Source organism: Vidua macroura, chromosome 10 (genome assembly GCF_024509145.1).
Source record: "Vidua macroura isolate BioBank_ID:100142 chromosome 10, ASM2450914v1, whole genome shotgun sequence".
In the NCBI taxonomy this organism is placed as follows: Eukaryota; Metazoa; Chordata; class Aves; order Passeriformes; family Viduidae; genus Vidua; species Vidua macroura.
Genome location: NC_071580.1, coordinates 19,220,549 through 19,237,944, shown reverse-complemented (window position 1 = coordinate 19,237,944; position 17,396 = coordinate 19,220,549). Strand labels below are relative to the sequence as shown.

General features: G+C 56.1%; 2 protein-coding genes and 6 non-coding genes across 8 annotated transcripts; 4 read left to right on the top strand and 4 right to left on the bottom strand.

Annotated features, from left to right (window-relative positions):
* Positions 1 to 1,424: 1,424 nt before the first annotated feature.
* Positions 1,425 to 2,098, top strand: LOC128812345 (feather keratin Cos1-1/Cos1-3/Cos2-1-like). Its single transcript, XM_053986686.1, has 2 exons — positions 1,425 to 1,544; positions 1,711 to 2,098. Exons 1-2 carry the CDS (start codon positions 1,482 to 1,484, stop codon positions 2,047 to 2,049), a joined length of 402 nt encoding a protein of 133 aa, XP_053842661.1. The 5' UTR covers positions 1,425 to 1,481; the 3' UTR covers positions 2,050 to 2,098.
* A 608-nt stretch (positions 2,099 to 2,706) lies between these two features.
* TRNAQ-CUG (transfer RNA glutamine (anticodon CUG)) lies at positions 2,707 to 2,778 on the bottom strand. Its single transcript has one exon. It is a non-coding gene; the product is annotated as a tRNA-Gln (tRNA).
* A 908-nt stretch (positions 2,779 to 3,686) lies between these two features.
* On the bottom strand, positions 3,687 to 3,758 carry TRNAM-CAU (transfer RNA methionine (anticodon CAU)). Its single transcript has one exon. It is a non-coding gene; the product is annotated as a tRNA-Met (tRNA).
* A 1,021-nt stretch (positions 3,759 to 4,779) lies between these two features.
* On the bottom strand, positions 4,780 to 4,861 carry TRNAS-AGA (transfer RNA serine (anticodon AGA)). The gene has a single exon. It is a non-coding gene; the product is annotated as a tRNA-Ser (tRNA).
* Positions 4,862 to 5,663: 802 nt separating this feature from the next.
* On the bottom strand, positions 5,664 to 8,591 carry LOC128811886 (feather keratin-like). Its single transcript, XM_053985824.1, has 6 exons — positions 8,567 to 8,591; positions 7,709 to 7,790; positions 6,964 to 7,181; positions 6,811 to 6,851; positions 6,649 to 6,711; positions 5,664 to 5,710 (listed from the first exon to the last, which is right to left on the bottom strand). The coding sequence occupies exons 1-6, from the start codon at positions 8,572 to 8,574 to the stop codon at positions 5,664 to 5,666; spliced, it is 459 nt and encodes a 152-aa protein (XP_053841799.1). The 5' UTR covers positions 8,575 to 8,591.
* Positions 8,592 to 14,978: 6,387 nt separating this feature from the next.
* Positions 14,979 to 15,060, top strand: TRNAS-AGA (transfer RNA serine (anticodon AGA)). The gene has a single exon. It is a non-coding gene; the product is annotated as a tRNA-Ser (tRNA).
* Positions 15,061 to 16,081: 1,021 nt separating this feature from the next.
* TRNAM-CAU (transfer RNA methionine (anticodon CAU)) lies at positions 16,082 to 16,153 on the top strand. Its single transcript has one exon. It is a non-coding gene; the product is annotated as a tRNA-Met (tRNA).
* Positions 16,154 to 17,061: 908 nt separating this feature from the next.
* TRNAQ-CUG (transfer RNA glutamine (anticodon CUG)) lies at positions 17,062 to 17,133 on the top strand. Its single transcript has one exon. It is a non-coding gene; the product is annotated as a tRNA-Gln (tRNA).
* The last annotated feature ends 263 nt before the right edge of the window (positions 17,134 to 17,396 follow it).

Below are 17,396 nucleotides of genomic sequence, written 5' to 3'. Positions count from 1 at the left end.
CCTTCTGGGGTTGATGTGGGGTACTCTGAGTCACTACAGCCCTTGAGCAGCCACCAAAGACCATGCCTGGGGAGACAGCAAATGCAGGAGATGGCAGACAAGCACCAGGTGGTCCACGACTGGGGATACAAGGTGGGGAAATATCCTTCACGGCAGCAGAACATTGAGGATATGAGCTCTGCTATCCCTTGAGCGCCTGAGTCTGCGGCACCCAGTCCACGGAAGGCCACATTGGGTGACTCAGGTTTGCCTGGAGCTCAGGGATTTTCCCAGCTCTTCCCCATCAGGATGACACCCATGTGCTCTGAGAGACTGATCCAGTGTCCCTTTGAAATGTAAAATGCATGGAATGGGAAACCCCATCCCAGATCCAGGAAAAAACAGCTTTGGGCTCCCTGCCCTCAGCCTTTTCCCCCAAGCCACCAGCCAGGTCTCTGGCCTCTGGGATGAGCACGCTGAGCAGTACAGGTCAGTGTGGCTGTGGGGCTCTTTCAGGGAAGGACACAGCATCTCTTTGATCACAAAATCAGGCCGTGGCAAGCAAGTTCCCCATGGCTGTCACTCAGGCCTGCAGGGGACATCCATTCAGCTGAACATGGACTTTCCTTGTCACTGAGCTTTGCCACCTCCCTGCAGAGTTGGGTCTCTTCCCCACGATGGGGTTGTGCAGTGTTGACTTTGTGCCTCAACTGACCCACAGTCTTCTGTACGTCTGTGATGACCTGTGGGAGAAATGACTCTCAGGATTAGCCTGAGTGCCTGCACTGAAAGCTCCTGAGAGCTGACCTGCGGTGTCACTTAATGGCTGAATTTAACTGTAACTGGAGCCAAAGTAACCATCAAGAAGATCAAGTGACAGAATCTTATAGACACTAGACAAATGCAATTTAACTCACCTCATACACTGGCTTGGGACCTTGAAATGAAGTGCCCTTAGTAAGCCAGGAAACACAGGAATAATTTCCACGTAGGTTGGTGTGAAACTGGTGAAAAATGCGAGAGATGAAAGAGGCAGGGACCTCATCAGGAGCGAGGCCTCGCAAGTGGCCACTCCCAGGAGTTTGGATGTTTCACAGACAAGGAATGTTTGTGGCCCCACAGGGCTCTGGGACCCGGCATAAAAGGCTGCACTGCTCCCGGCTCTGCATCCTCGTCTCTGGCCTCCCTTTCCTCCAGGAACCAGGTAAGCCTGAGTCCGCTCCATCCCTCCCTGTGGGCTGAAGTGCTGCCATGGAGGCTGCCCGGCTTGATCCTTGGGCTGCCTCAGCTTGGCCCTGACACAGAGCTGTTGGAGGGCCGTCAGCCTTTCCATGCTGGTGGCTGGGGACGGCTGGGAAGAGGGGGCTTTGTTCCAGCAGAAGGGGATCCATGGGGCTCAGCCTCAGGGGGATGTGCCCGGCAGATTTTGCACCGGCCGTGGTGTAACAAAATGTCCCAGTGCATCCCGGGACATCTCTAACACAGCCACGTCTGTTCCGGAGATGGGCTGTGACCAGTCTTTGCACAGGGGCCTTAAAGCCACTGTGCTGGGTGCTATTGCTGAGGTGGGGCGGCCTTCCCGTGCCGTGCCACTGGGAGGGCACGAGCAGGGTGGTGGGAGCTGTAGGCACAGAGTGTGTTTGAAGAGCAAATGTGTCCCTGGAGAGAGCTGAGGGACAGAGAGACAGACCGATCCTGAGGCAGGTTGGTGCTCCCTGCTCTGTGTTGCAGCTTTGCCTCCTGCACCGAGAGATGTCCTGCTGCAGACCCTGTCCCCCACGGCCCTGCGGCCCCTGTGGCCCAACCCCCCTTGCAAGCAGCTGCAGTGAGCCCTGCCTCGCCCGCTGCGCTGACTCCACGGTGTACATCGAGCCTTCGCCGGTGGTGGTGACCTTGCCGGGCCCCATCCTCACCTCTTTCCCTCAGAGCACAGCCGTGGGATCCTCTCTGTCAGCTGCTGTGGGCAGCTCCCTCAGCACCTCGGGGGTTCCCATCTCTTCTGGGGGCTCCCTTGGCCTGGGGGGCTCAGGCCTGTGTCTGCCTTTCCCCCGCTGCGGTCAGATCTGCTGAGGCCGGCGCATCGTCCCCGCTGGCCCTGGCAAATGGGCGCTTCTCTTTCCCTCCCTGGCCCCCTACACGTGTTCCTTGGTCTCTGTTCTGTGCCGCTGCTTTTGCTCCTTCTCATTAAAGCCTTTGTGCAGCATTGCTGGAGAGTCGTGGTCGTTTGTTCTCCTCCTCCCTCACCTACCGCCTGCTCTGCAAGGAAGATCCTTGCCTCTCCCTTGGCTACAAATGGAACCCCAGTGATGGGGCAGTGCCCAGTGTTGGTAGAGCTCCTTGAAGGGATTGCAGAGCAATAGAAGGAAATTGGCAGGGAAAAGAGGAAAAGAAGCCACAGATGAAAGGAGCAAGAAAGGAGCAGCGGACAGGGCTGGGCATAGAAGTAAGGCCTCAGGCAGTAAGCTGGGTGTTGCTGTGGGAACGATCCAGGCTGGGAACAGCTGCCCAGAGCTGTCTAGCCCAGTCTCCATTTCTGGATGCATCTGCCATAGGAGCAATGGTCCCAGAGCAGGCTCCTGTGCCTGAGCCGTTTTGGAGCGGGTGGTCTTGCAGCTCAGCTGCTGTGTGATTCATCAGAGAACACTGCACAAGTGAACCAGCAGCGGCCGAGGAGAGCTGTGAGTGTGGAAGCATGCTGAGGGAAAGCCCGAGGGAACCAAAAGGGCCAGGTCCCACTGAGATTTGAACTCAGATCACTGGATTCAGAGTCCAGAGTGCTCACCATTACACCATAGGACCTCCTGCCCCAGACACCTCTGGCTCCTGTGCTGAGCCTCACTCAGCCTTGTCTTTCCCACCTTGCAGCAAGCCCTTTCCCACCCAGGGCAAGTTACCTTGGGAAGTCACCTTCACACAGCACAAGCTCCCTTGCCTTCTCTTCTCCAGCCCAAGACACTCCAGCCCCTTAAGGACTAATGGGACGGAAACATTGCTCCGTCTCTACAGAAGGTGAGGAAAGACCCTCTGGGGAACCCAGGAAAGGGGCTGGAGCGGCAAGGAGAAAGGGCAGGGGCCACACCAAGGGCTCAACAACGACTGACCTCCAGCTCCTCTGAGGAACAGGTTCGCTCACTGCCTGGGGTGACGGAGCCAGGAGCTGCTGGGAACTCTTCCCTCTCCCAAGGAGCTTGACTGCACGGCAATCCCAGGGCCACACAAGCCCAAATGCCTCCTCCAAGCAGGGCTGGAGACAAAGCAAGGAGAAGGCAACCCAGCGCCTGAGCCCCACTGCAACCCCAGCCTGATGTCCAGGTGCTCTCTGCCCACCTGGCCGCGGTGGCTCCCCACTCTCTGGGAGTCTCTGCAGGATCCAGGGCAGCTCCTGCACTTGGCTTTTGCCAAGGCCAACCTGGCTCAAAGCCAGTGTCTGCCTGCTGGGCTGGCAGGTGCCCGGAGTCCTGGGCAGGAGCCCGGCTGAGGGGAGCAGGAGCAGCGGCTCGACTGCTCTGCGGGAGAAGAAGATGCAGAGAGAAGGACCCGTGCCCTTCGCGACCAGGAGAGCTCAGGTGGCGTTATACGAGTCTGATCACTTTCACTAAAAGCAGGTAGCAAGGGAAGAGGAAGGCTACGGCCCAGTGTTGCCCAAAGAGCTAGAGCCAAGCAGGGTAAAAGCTGTTGGGCGAGGCAGCCTGGGTGAAAAAGGGCCATAGCAGAGGATGGTTTCGATCCATCGACCTCTGGGTTATGGGCCCAGCACGCTCCCGCTGCGCCACTCTGCTCCTCCTGAGCCCTGTCTGCCACTGCCCTCACCGCAGACTGATGCTGCCGGACACTGACGGCCCTCGCTCCTTCCCTTCCTCTCTCCTTGGCCTCCCCCACCCCACACAGTACACCCCCTGACAAACTCAGCTCCCTTCAGCCTGCGCGCCACAGCGCCAGGGCCCGGCCTTGCCCTTCTACCACGCCTCCCCCACACTGCCCTGCACAGACCCCCGCCCTTCGACGCCCACGCTGACGCTGCACCTGCTCAACGCACCCCCGCAGGCACCCTGCGGCCTTGGGCCCTGCTAGCCATGACGCCCTCTGAAATACAGACGCATCCCGACACCTGCCGCCCTGACCACACATCCTGCTCTGCTCCCTGCGCCCTGACGCACTGCACCTGCCGGACAGTTCAGATCTTCGCTGGCCAAGGAGGGACACGGGTTGCCTTTGCCTGCAATTGCCAACAATTGGAAACAATTCTCCTCTCGGACCTCTGCAAATTCGGCTGCCTCAGCTCAATGCTGCTCAGGGCTACTCTGAAGCAAAAGCTCTCAGTTCGGGGCACTTGGTGCCAAGCGGCTTGGCAAGCTGAGGGTCCTTGCCCTGAACACTTGGTGCTTCTGTGAGGTGATGAAATGCTCCGCTCCAGGCGTTGTCTGCGTTTCCCCTGCCCTTCATCATTGGTGCTGACAAGGCCTCGGAGCTTCTTTTCTCTTGCAGGGCTTCCCCCACAACAAGTGCCTTGGCTGCAGGGCACAGACCTTGCCCCAGCAATGGGCTTTTGTCCGCTCCTCCCTCACAAGTGGAGTCCCAGGGAGGCATTTCCCTGGTTTAGGGAGACACAAGACACTTTCCCTCAAAGCTCTTCAAACCCCATTAGCTCCTTTGCCTGTTCCTATGTCTGTTCCGGTATCCCTGAAGCGCTCCCTCCTCCCTGGTCCCTGACTGACCCTCGTGGTTCACACCTGCCACCCCGTGTGCGGGGGCAGCTCTGACTGTCTCACTGTGCCCGCAGCCCAAAAGGCACGTGAGCCCCGTAGTTGGCAGGATTCGAACCTGCGCGGGGAAACCCCAATGGATTTCTAGTCCATCGCCTTCACCACTCGGCCACAACTACCTGCTCCAGCCCTCCTGGCCCTGCTCATCACATACCCTGTGCCAACACACCCACACCCCGACGCTTCGGGCCAAGGCTCCTGTTACAAACCGCTCTTTGACACGGCTTCAAAAATCACTCGCAAGGCCAGCAGCAAAAGCCACAGTTCATATTACGGGAAAGCACTGCAAAGCTCCTTCTCCGCAAGATTCGCTCCACCACTTACAGGACACTTAACGCACCACAAGATTAAACAGCCAATGACAAACACAAAGCAAAATCCAAGCAATCACAACAGAAATTAAACAAGGACTATCCGCCGGACGTTGTCTGTGCGCTTGCCTGTGTTTGGATGTGTAGGACTCTGTGTCTCGGTGTGGCAAAAGACACTGGGGGCAAGCATATAAAGGAACGCGGCCTAAACCCTTGACAGCATGCAAACTTAACCTTTAACTCAGCTCGTACCTAAAACCTAATTAATACCTTACCCTTAAAATTTGACAGAGCAAAAACACTTAATAGCATTGAACCTAACTTACTACTTCAAAGTTATGCTTAGCAACTTAGCAAAAGAACAACACCTAGCAGCATTCCGGATAAGCCTATAACTGTAACTGAACCTTCCTTAGATCTCCAAAGTACTTAGACATCTAAGAAATCAGGATTTCCCCCAGATTTGCTATAGCAAATATATGCACACGTGCATGCCCACAGACATGCAGAGTCAGTACAAGCAACGTACCTGTGAAAAATTCCCCTCAGTGGCCAGTGAAACACGCACTTTGGGTGCCTTTGCATCTCCCAGCGGGCAAAGGGTCAGGCCTCAAGGAGTGAGGGTATCAGCCCGGGACTCGTCGTCGTTGGGCAACCCTCCAGGTAAAGCAACCCTGAGAGTTCACTGGCTGTGACAGCCGTCCCCCTCAGAGGGACATTGCTGGTCACAGCCTGCTGCGGTCCAGGAGAGCTCAAATGGTCTCCTTTTGGACCACTCTTTACAGGGTTGTAACAGAGCAGGCTTTAGTCGTAACAAGGTTTCATCCTGGCCGCAGTTTGTACTGGCATTTTCTTTGAAAGTGTGACAATGGGAATGTTGTGGCCTTCAGGAAACAACAATATTTTCCAAGACCGGTCATTTTTGAGGGGCATTTTTCATAGGTATATTTACACACCTAAATACAGAGTGTGTGTGTGTGTGTGTGTGTGTGTGTGCGTGTGTGCGTGTGTGTGTGCATGAGAGAGAGAGGATAGATAATGCTATGGATGTTGTCACTGGGAATTTGAAATTAAGTCCTTGCTGTGACTGTGGATCGAGTGCTGCCAAACCCTTTTGCACCCTTTTAATTTTGTCTCCTTATCCTTTGCTTATCATACACTTTGCCTATAAAACATTAACCATTGATTTCAATTCAATATTCTATTTGTGCTTCATACATTTAGTGAGTAACTGTGCCATCAGAGTGAACTTTGCCATCAAACTCTGTTGAAGCCACACTGCCTTTGTCCAGGCATGCAAAGAAATCCTTTTCTCCTTTCCAGCCCACAGTCCTCTACTCACACCATTGACACATCCCCACATGACCAACAGAAGAGAGAAGATTCATTTTGCTAGGCTTTTGTGAAGAAGATTGGATAGTTCAGAAATGTAACTCCAAATATTGGTATGAACTCTCACAAGGAACAAATTGGCACGGAGACCTGCAGAGCTGTGATCTCCAGGTTACAGACTCAAGCTCAGTGACTGAGGCTTTGGTGCTCTGGTGTAATTTCTGGCAGTTCTTAGAGCAGATGCTGGAAAGCTCAGGACTCACCCTGGCTGAGCTGGTGGTAGGTGAGGGAGGAGGAGAACAAACGACCACGACTCTCCAGCAATGCTGCACAAAGGCTTTAATGAGAAGGAGCAAAAGCAGCGGCACAGAACAGAGACCAAGGAACACGTGTGGGGGGCCAGGGAGGGAAAGAGAAGGGCCCACTTGCCAGGGCCAGCGGGGACGATGCGCCGGCCTCAGCAGATCTGACCGCAGCGGGGGAAAGGCAGACACAGGCCTGAGCCCCCCAGGCCAAGGGAGCCCCCAGAAGAGATGGGAACCCCCGAGGTGCTGAGGGAGCTGCCCACAGCAGCTGACAGAGAGGATCCCACGGCTGTGCTCTGAGGGAAAGAGGTGAGGATGGGGCCCGGCAAGGTCACCACCACCGGCGAAGCCTCGATGTACACCGTGGAGTCAGCGCAGCGGGCGAGGCAGGGCTCACTGCAGCTGCTTGCAAGGGGGGTTGGGCCACAGGGGCCGCAGGGCCGTGGGGGACAGGGTCTGCAGCAGGACATCTCTCGGTGCAGGAGGCAAAGCTGCAACACAGAGCAGGGAGCACCAACCTGCCTCAGGATCGGTCTGTCTCTCTGTCCCTCAGCTCTCTCCAGGGACACATTTGCTCTTCAAACACACTCTGTGCCTACAGCTCCCACCACCCTGCTCGTGCCCTCCCAGTGGCACGGCACGGGAAGGCCGCCCCACCTCAGCAATAGCACCCAGCACAGTGGCTTTAAGGCCCCTGTGCAAAGACTGGTCACAGCCCATCTCCGGAACAGACGTGGCTGTGTTAGAGATGTCCCGGGATGCACTGGGACATTTTGTTACACCACGGCCGGTGCAAATTCTGCCGGGCACATCCCCCTGAGGCTGAGCCCCATGGATCCCCTTCTGCTGGAACAAAGCCCCCTCTTCCCAGCCGTCCCCAGCCACCAGCATGGAAAGGCTGACGGCCCTCCAACAGCTCTGTGTCAGGGCCAAGCTGAGGCAGCCCAAGGATCAAGCCGGGCAGCCTCCATGGCAGCACTTCAGCCCACAGGGAGGGATGGAGCGGACTCAGGCTTACCTGGTTCCTGGAGGAAAGGGAGGCCAGAGACGAGGATGCAGAGCCGGGAGCAGCGCAGCCTTTTATGCCGGGTCCCAGAGCCCTGTGGGGCCACAAACATTCCTTGTCTGTGAAACATCCAAACTCCTGGGAGTGGCCACTTGCGAGGCCTCGCTCCTGATGAGGCCCCTGCCACTGTCATCTCTAATTTTGTTCTCTTGCTTCTTGCAACCCAAAATCTTGCGATGACTCTTCAAATCACTTGTGGATGGACCTTAAAATCATCTATCTCAAGCCACCTAAAATGGTTTCTACTACTTCTCTGGACCACCTGTTCCAGTGTATCTCCCCTCTCGGAGGAAAAGGTTCCTTCCCAGTACCTAATCTAAATATGCCTCCTTTCAGTTTTGAACTGGTAGCACTTGACCCATCACTGCACATCCCAACCTGGTATCCTTCCCTTTCTCAACTGAATGCCTCCTGGGAGCCTTCTCCTCTCTTTGCTACACAACCCCAACCCTCTCAGCCTGTCCTCACAGGGCAATGGCTCCAGCTGCCTGGTGCTCTTTGTGGCTCCTCTGGACTCACTGCAGCAGGTCCATGTGTTTCTTAGGCTGTGTGTTCTAGAGCTGGAGCCAGTACCCCAAGAACGGTGTCATGAGAGCCGAGTAGAGCAGGACAATCCCCTCCCTCGACCTGCTGCCCACACGGCCCCGGATGCAGCCCAGAACACGACTGGATTTTTGCACTGGGCTGCTAGCAGGCAGTGCAGGTCCGTGTTCAGTATTTCAACCACCAGAACCTGCAAGTCCCCCTCCTCCGGGCTGCTCTCAACCCACTCAAGGCCTGGCCTGTGTCCAGGTTTGGGATTGCCCTGACCTTGGCATTTGACAACCAGAGCTCTGGCCTCAGTTTGGGAGGTTGGGCTCCTCCAGGAAACAAGGAAATCAACACGTAGGAAGGTGGTCAAAGGCATGCCTACATCTCTCCCTGAAAGACAAATTGACCCATTTTGTCAAAGACAAACTGACCCACTTTGCTCAGTGTCTCCAGCCCTGAGGCTGGGATCTGGATGGCGGCTTTGGGGAAGTGGCTGAGGGCAGGGAGCCCAAAGCTCATGGCTCCTTTTCCTGGGGCAGGCATCACTTTGCCCATTTAATTCATTTCACAGTTCAAAGGGATATTGGATCAGTCTCCCAGAGCTTGTGGGAATCATTGTGATGTGGAAGAGTTGGGAAAATCCATGAGCTTCAGGCAAACCTGAATCATGCTGATGTGGAAATGAGTGCACACGGTGCCCTGGACTCAGGCATTCCAGGGATACCAGAGCACATAGCCTCTTTCCTATGAAAGGTTTTGCCTTTGACAGGGGCATTTCCAGACCCTTTAGGACTGGTCTCAAACCACCTTCTACATCCATGTAATCCTGTGCTGCTGCTGCTGCTGCTGCTGCAGCTTTCCAGAAGCCATTGCCTTTGGGTGGCTGCTCAAGGGCCCAGGGGATGCAGGGCAACCCAGGATAATGGAGGCTGGGAGAGACCTCTGGAAGTCCTCTGCTCCTGCCCAGAGAAGAACAAACTTCCCAGCTGCCTCCAGAAGCTGTGGGCCTTGTCCCAGTGTCCTCTGAACACTGCCACTGTCAGACAGGTCCTTTTCTCCTGGGCAGCATTTCCAGGGATGCCCTGCACCCCCTGGGAGGCCACCAGGAGATGGAAAGGGCTCCTACAGATGAGCCTCCCAGGTCATCAAGGGGAAGGACCAGCAGGAGATGACACTGAGGCTGCCTGCACTGGTCAGCACATGCCGTGGCAGCCTGGAGAGCACAGGGCTGGGTATGTGCCGGGAATGCCACCTGCTCTGCATTGCACTCTCAGGCCAGTGACAAGGAACCCCTTTGGGGCAGAAGGGCTGGAAAGCAGAGAGAAAGTCTGCCCCAACAGAGCTTTCACTCTGAGTCCTCTGGGGAGCTTTCACCCCTAATCCTGAGAGTTCCTTACTGTCCATGTCCAGATCTCACCCCATAAGCCTGGCATCTGTTCACCCCATGGAGGGTGCACTTTCCTTGGCACTGCAGAGACCACATCTGGGTTGGCGTTCCCATTTGGTGTCCCCAGGGACAGGGGAGGTGTACGTGGGGATCTCTTACGGAGAGAGGCACTGCCAGAGGACCAGGCAGACCATAAGGGCTGCAGCACCTGACACCATGGGGGAGGCCGAGGGCACGGCGCTTGCACAACCTGCTGCAGATGGGCAAGGCGTGGAGGGGGGCATGGAGCTGCTGCCTCCACCACCTCCTGGGGGTTCTGGAGAGAATGGAGCCAAACTCTCCCGAGAGGTGCACTGTCAAAGGGCAAGAGGCAGCAATCACAAGCAGCATGAAAGAAAATCCCAGGGCTCCCTGGAGGAGGACAAGGGACAGGCCTGGGAGAGCAGTACAAGGGATAGTGACCTCTTTGATAAGCTGTGTCAGTGCTTAGAAGCCAGCAGGACAAAGCCCACAGCCTGCTGAGCAACTGGGACAGTTTGATCTGCCCAGAGCAGCTGATAGGAGCACAAGACCTCCAGAGCTCCACCCAGACCTTCTGGGGTTGATGTGGGGTACTCTGAGTCACTACAGCCCTTGAGCAGCCACCAAAGACCATGCCTGGGGAGACAGCAAATGCAGGAGATGGCAGACAAGCACCAGGTGGTCCACGACTGGGGATACAAGGTGGGGAAATATCCTTCACGGCAGCAGAACATTGAGGATATGAGCTCTGCTATCCCTTGAGCGCCTGAGTCTGCGGCACCCAGTCCACGGAAGGCCACACTGGGTGACTCAGGTTTGCCTGGAGCTCAGGGATTTTCCCAGCTCTTCCACATCAGGATGACACCCGTGTGCTCTGAGAGGCTGATCCAGTGTCCCTTTGAAATGTAAAATGCATGATTGGGAAACCCCATCCCAGATCCAGGAAAAAACAGCTTTGGGCTCCCTGCCCTCAGCCTTTTCCCCCAAGCCACCAGCCAGGTCTCTGGCCTCTGGGATGAGCACGCTGAGCAATACAGGTCAGTGTGGCTGTGGGGCTCTTTCAGGGAAGGACACAGCATCTCTTTGATCACAAAACCAGGCCATGGCACACGGCCTGTGGACTGAAAGCAAGTTCCCCATGGCTGTCACTCAGGCCTGCAGGGGACATCCATTCAGCTGAACATGGACTTTCCTTGTCACTGAGCTTTGCCACCTCCCTGCAGAGTTGGGTCTCTTCCCCACGATGGGGTTGTGCAGTGTTGACTTTGTGCCTCAACTGACCCACAGTCTTCTGTACGTCTGTGATGACCTGTGGGAGAAATGACTCTCAGGATTAGCCTGAGTGCCTGCACTGAAAGCTCCTGAGAGCTGACCTGCGGTGTCACTTAATGGCTGATTTTGACTCTAACGGGAGCCAGAGTAACCATCAAGAAGATCAAGTGACAAAATCTTATAGACACTAGACAAATGCAATTTAACTCACCTTATACACTGGCTTGGGACCTTGAAATGAAGTGCCCTTAGTAAGCCAGGAAACACAGGAATAATTTCCACGTAGGTTGGTGTGAAACTGGTGAAAAATGCGAGAGATGAAAGAGGCAGGGACCTCATCAGGAGCGAGGCCTCGCAAGTGGCCACTCCCAGGAGTTTGGATGTTTCACAGACAAGGAATGTTTGTGGCCCCACAGGGCTCTGGGACCCGGCATAAAAGGCTGCGCTGCTCCCGGCTCTGCATCCTCGTCTCTGGCCTCCCTTTCCTCCAGGAACCAGGTAAGCCTGAGTCCGCTCCATCCCTCCTTGTGGGCTGAAGTGCTGCCATGGAGGCTGCCCGGCTTGATCCTTGGGCTGCCTCAGCTTGGCCCTGACACAGAGCTGTTGGAGGGCCGTCAGCCTTTCCATGCTGGTGGCTGGGGACGGCTGGGAAGAGGGGGCTTTGTTCCAGCAGAAGGGGATCAACGGGGCTCAGCCTCAGGGGGATGTGCCCGGCAGAATTTGCACCGGCCGTGGTGTAACAAAATGTCCCAGTGCATCCCGGGACATCTCTAACACAGCCACGTCTGTTCCAGAGATGGGCTGTGACCAGTCTTTGCACAGGGGCCTTAAAGCCACTGTGCTGGGTGCTATTGCTGAGGTGGGGCGGCCTTCCCGTGCCGTGCCACTGGGAGGGCACGAGCAGGGTGGTGGGAGCTGTAGGCACAGAGTGTGTTTGAAGAGCAAATGTGTCCCTGGAGAGAGCTGAGGGACAGAGAGACAGACCGATCCTGAGGCAGGTTGGTGCTCCCTGCTCTGTGTTGCAGCTTTGCCTCCTGCACCGAGAGATGTCCTGCTGCAGACCCTGTCCCCCACGGCCCTGCGGCCCCTGTGGCCCAACCCCCCTTGCAAGCAGCTGCAGTGAGCCCTGCCTCGCCCGCTGCGCTGACTCCATGTTCTACATCGAGGCTTCGCCGGTGGCGGTGACCTTGCCGGGCCCCATCCTCACCTCTTTCCCTCAGAGCACAGCCGTGGGATCCTCTCTGTCAGCTGCTGTGGGCAGCTCCCTCAGCACCTCGGGGGTTCCCATCTCTTCTGGGGGCTCCCTTGGCCTGGGGGGCTCAGGCCTGTGTCTGCCTTTCCCCCGCTGCGGTCAGATCTGCTGAGGCCGGCGCATCGTCCCCGCTGGCCCTGGCAAGTGGGCCCTTCTCTTTCCCTCCCTGGCCCCCCACACGTGTTCCTTGGTCTCTGTTCTGTGCCGCTGCTTTTGCTCCTTCTCATTAAAGCCTTTGTGCAGCATTGCTGGAGAGTCGTGGTCGTTTGTTCTCCTCCTCCCTCACGTATCACCACTCAGCCAGGGTGAGTCCTGAGCTTTCCAGCATCTGCTCTAAGAACTGCCAGAAATTACACCAGAGCACCAAAGCCTCAGTCACTGAGCTTGAGTCAGTAACCTGGAGATCACAGCCCTGCAGGTCTCCGTGCCAATTTGTTCCTTGTGAGAGTTCATGTTGCATCCCGGAGTTTGGGTTTAGATTAGGGTTTTTAATTTATGTTAAAATAAGTCAAGTTCTGTAATCCCGCATTTCCCCCATGTTGTTCCCCCCCCGCGGTTTCTGACCCCATGTTGCCCGCTGCCGGATCCTTACCCCTGTGCCGCTCCTGTAACCACCTTGCTGTCCGGCCCCGGGAAACCCCGTGCTGGCCACCCCAAGCCACACGATCCCGCTCAGCCCGCGGCTCGGTGCCCGCCCCTGCAGGGCTCTCTGGTTGGTCGCTGTTGCTGGTGTCACCGCCACGGCAGCCGCCCCTATTGGCCGGCAGGCCGTGGATTCTCTCGCCCCGCCCCTCCATAAAGCCCTGTCCTGCCGGCACCCAGGCGCCATTTTCTCCCATGCGAGTGCCGGGAGCGGTCGCGTCTTTCCATCGAACCGCGCCATGTGTGACCAATAAACCGTTCCTGCCAAGCACGGAGTAAATGGACAAATTCCTTACCTCTTTGCCGGACCCCCTAGCGCACGGTAACAGAGGCTGGCCAGCCCACGCGCCCGAGACACGGAGCCGTGTCCGGGAACCCGCGGCAGCAAACCCCGGCAGCACGTGGAAGCTACGCCACAGCTGGGCTCCCAAGAGCCGCGTGCAGCCGGGGAGAGTGAAAACCCACGCCGCAAGTTCATACCAATATTTGGAGTAACTTTTCTGAACTATCCAATCTTCTTCACAAAAGCCTAGCAAAATGAATCTTCTCTCTTCTGTTGGTCATGTGGGGATGTGTCAATGGTGTGAGTAGAGGACTGTGGGCTGGAAAGGAGAAAAGGATTTCTTTGCATGCCTGGACAAAGGCAGTGTGGCTTCAACAGAGTTTGATGGCAAAGTTCACTCTGATGGCACAGTTACTCACTAAATGTATGAAGCACAAATAGAATATTGAATTGAAATCAATGGTTAATGTTTTATAGGCAAAGTGTATGATAAGCAAAGGATAAGGAGACAAAATTAAAAGGGTGCAAAAGGGTTTGGCAGCACTCGATCCACAGTCACAGCAAGGACTTAATTTCAAATTCCCAGTGACAACATCCATAGCATTATCTATCCTCTCTCTCTCATGCACACACACACGCACACACGCACACACACACACACACACACACACACACTCTGTATTTAGGTGTGTAAATATACCTATGAAAAATGCCCCTCAAAAATGACCGGTCTTGGAAAATATTGTTGTTTCCTGAAGGCCACAACATTCCCATTGTCACACTTTCAAAGAAAATGCCAGTACAAACTGCGGCCAGGATGAAACCTTGTTACGACTAAAGCCTGCTCTGTTACAACCCTGTAAAGAGTGGTCCAAAAGGAGACCATTTGAGCTCTCCTGGACCGCAGCAGGCTGTGACCAGCAATGTCCCTCTGAGGGGGACGGCTGTCACAGCCAGTGAACTCTCAGGGTTGCTTTACCTGGAGGGTTGCCCAACGACGACGAGTCCCGGGCTGATACCCTCACTCCTTGAGGCCTGACCCTTTGCCCGCTGGGAGATGCAAAGGCACCCAAAGTGCGTGTTTCACTGGCCACTGAGGGGAATTTTTCACAGGTACGTTGCTTGTACTGACTCTGCATGTCTGTGGGCATGCACGTGTGCATATATTTGCTATAGCAAATCTGGGGGAAATCCTGATTTCTTAGATGTCTAAGTACTTTGGAGATCTAAGGAAGGTTCAGTTACAGTTATAGGCTTATCCGGAATGCTGCTAGGTGTTGTTCTTTTGCTAAGTTGCTAAGCATAACTTTGAAGTAGTAAGTTAGGTTCAATGCTATTAAGTGTTTTTGCTCTGTCAAATTTTAAGGGTAAGGTATTAATTAGGTTTTAGGTACGAGCTGAGTTAAAGGTTAAGTTTGCATGCTGTCAAGGGTTTAGGCCGCGTTCCTTTATATGCTTGCCCCCAGTGTCTTTTGCCACACCGAGACACAGAGTCCTACACATCCAAACACAGGCAAGCGCACAGACAACGTCCGGCGGATAGTCCTTGTTTAATTTCTGTTGTGATTGCTTGGATTTTGCTTTGTGTTTGTCATTGGCTGTTTAATCTTGTGGTGCGTTAAGTGTCCTGTAAGTGGTGGAGCGAATCTTGCGGAGAAGGAGCTTTGCAGTGCTTTCCCGTAATATGAACTGTGGCTTTTGCTGCTGGCCTTGCGAGTGATTTTTGAAGCCGTGTCAAAGAGCGGTTTGTAACAGGAGCCTTGGCCCGAAGCGTCGGGGTGTGGGTGTGTTGGCACAGGGTATGTGATGAGCAGGGCCAGGAGGGCTGGAGCAGGTAGTTGTGGCCGAGTGGTGAAGGCGATGGACTAGAAATCCATTGGGGTTTCCCCGCGCAGGTTCGAATCCTGCCAACTACGGGGCTCACGTGCCTTTTGGGCTGCGGGCACAGTGAGACAGTCAGAGCTGCCCCCGCACACGGGGTGGCAGGTGTGAACCACGAGGGTCAGTCAGGGACCAGGGAGGAGGGAGCGCTTCAGGGATACCGGAACAGACATAGGAACAGGCAAAGGAGCTAATGGGGTTTGAAGAGCTTTGAGGGAAAGTGTCTTGTGTCTCCCTAAACCAGGGAAATGCCTCCCTGGGACTCCACTTGTGAGGGAGGAGCGGACAAAAGCCCATTGCTGGGGCAAGGTCTGTGCCCTGCAGCCAAGGCACTTGTTGTGGGGGAAGCCCTGCAAGAGAAAAGAAGCTCCGAGGCCTTGTCAGCACCAATGATGAAGGGCAGGGGAAACGCAGACAACGCCTGGAGCGGAGCATTTCATCACCTCACAGAAGCACCAAGTGTTCAGGGCAAGGACCCTCAGCTTGCCAAGCCGCTTGGCACCAAGTGCCCCGAACTGAGAGCTTTTGCTTCAGAGTAGCCCTGAGCAGCATTGAGCTGAGGCAGCCGAATTTGCAGAGGTCCGAGAGGAGAATTGTTTCCAATTGTTGGCAATTGCAGGCAAAGGCAACCCGTGTCCCTCCTTGGCCAGCGAAGATCTGAACTGTCCGGCAGGTGCAGTGCGTCAGGGCGCAGGGAGCAGAGCAGGATGTGTGGTCAGGGCGGCAGGTGTCGGGATGCGTCTGTATTTCAGAGGGCGTCATGGCTAGCAGGGCCCAAGGCCGCAGGGTGCCTGCGGGGGTGCGTTGAGCAGGTGCAGCGTCAGCGTGGGCGTCGAAGGGCGGGGGTCTGTGCAGGGCAGTGTGGGGGAGGCGTGGTAGAAGGGCAAGGCCGGGCCCTGGCGCTGTGGCGCGCAGGCTGAAGGGAGCTGAGTTTGTCAGGGGGTGTACTGTGTGGGGTGGGGGAGGCCAAGGAGAGAGGAAGGGAAGGAGCGAGGGCCGTCAGTGTCCGGCAGCATCAGTCTGCGGTGAGGGCAGTGGCAGACAGGGCTCAGGAGGAGCAGAGTGGCGCAGCGGGAGCGTGCTGGGCCCATAACCCAGAGGTCGATGGATCGAAACCATCCTCTGCTATGGCCCTTTTTCACCCAGGCTGCCTCGCCCAACAGCTTTTACCCTGCTTGGCTCTAGCTCTTTGGGCAACACTGGGCCGTAGCCTTCCTCTTCCCTTGCTACCTGCTTTTAGTGAAAGTGATCAGACTCGTATAACGCCACCTGAGCTCTCCTGGTCGCGAAGGGCACGGGTCCTTCTCTCTGCATCTTCTTCTCCCGCAGAGCAGTCGAGCCGCTGCTCCTGCTCCCCTCAGCCGGGCTCCTGCCCAGGACTCCGGGCACCTGCCAGCCCAGCAGGCAGACACTGGCTTTGAGCCAGGTTGGCCTTGGCAAAAGCCAAGTGCAGGAGCTGCCCTGGATCCTGCAGAGACTCCCAGAGAGTGGGGAGCCACCGCGGCCAGGTGGGCAGAGAGCACCTGGACATCAGGCTGGGGTTGCAGTGGGGCTCAGGCGCTGGGTTGCCTTCTCCTTGCTTTGTCTCCAGCCCTGCTTGGAGGAGGCATTTGGGCTTGTGTGGCCCTGGGATTGCTGTGCAGTCAAGCTCCTTGGGAGAGGGAAGAGTTCCCAGCAGCTCCTGGCTCCGTCACCCCAGGCAGTGAGCGAACCTGTTCCTCAGAGGAGCTGGAGGTCAGTCGTTGTTGAGCCCTTGGTGTGGCCCCTGCCCTTTCTCCTTGCCGCTCCAGCCCCTTTCCTGGGTTCCCCAGAGGGTCTTTCCTCACCTTCTGTAGAGACGGAGCAATGTTTCCGTCCCATTAGTCCTTAAGGGGCTGGAGTGTCTTGGGCTGGAGAAGAGAAGGCAAGGGAGCTTGTGCTGTGTGAAGGTGACTTCCCAAGGTAACTTGCCCTGGGTGGGAAAGGGCTTGCTGCAAGGTGGGAAAGACAAGGCTGAGTGAGGCTCAGCACAGGAGCCAGAGGTGTCTGGGGCAGGAGGTCCTATGGTGTAATGGTGAGCACTCTGGACTCTGAATCCAGTGATCTGAGTTCAAATCTCAGTGGGACCTGGCCCTTTTGGTTCCCTCGGGCTTTCCCTCAGCATGCTTCCACACTCACAGCTCTCCTCGGCCGCTGCTGGTTCACTTGTGCAGTGTTCTCTGATGAATCACACAGCAGCTGAGCTGCAAGACCACCCGCTCCAAAACGGCTCAGGCACAGGAGCCTGCTCTGGGACCATTGCTCCTATGGCAGATGCATCCAGAAATGGAGACTGGGCTAGACAGCTCTGGGCAGCTGTTCCCAGCCTGGATCGTTCCCACAGCAACACCCA

Coding starts and splice junctions, on each gene's coding strand:
- LOC128812345 (XM_053986686.1), top strand. CDS start 1,482: ATGGGCTGTGACCAGTCTTTGCACAGGGGCCTTAAAGCCACTGTGCTG. Junction 1,545..1,710: donor TGCTGGGTGCTATTGCTGAG/GTGGGGCGGCCT, acceptor TCTGTGTTGCAG/CTTTGCCTCCTGCACCGAGA.
- LOC128811886 (XM_053985824.1), bottom strand. Junction 7,182..7,708: donor CCCTTTCCTCCAGGAACCAG/GTAAGCCTGAGT, acceptor TCTGTGTTGCAG/CTTTGCCTCCTGCACCGAGA. Junction 6,712..6,810: donor GTCCCCGCTGGCCCTGGCAA/GTGGGCCCTTCT, acceptor GCCTTTGTGCAG/CATTGCTGGAGAGTCGTGGT.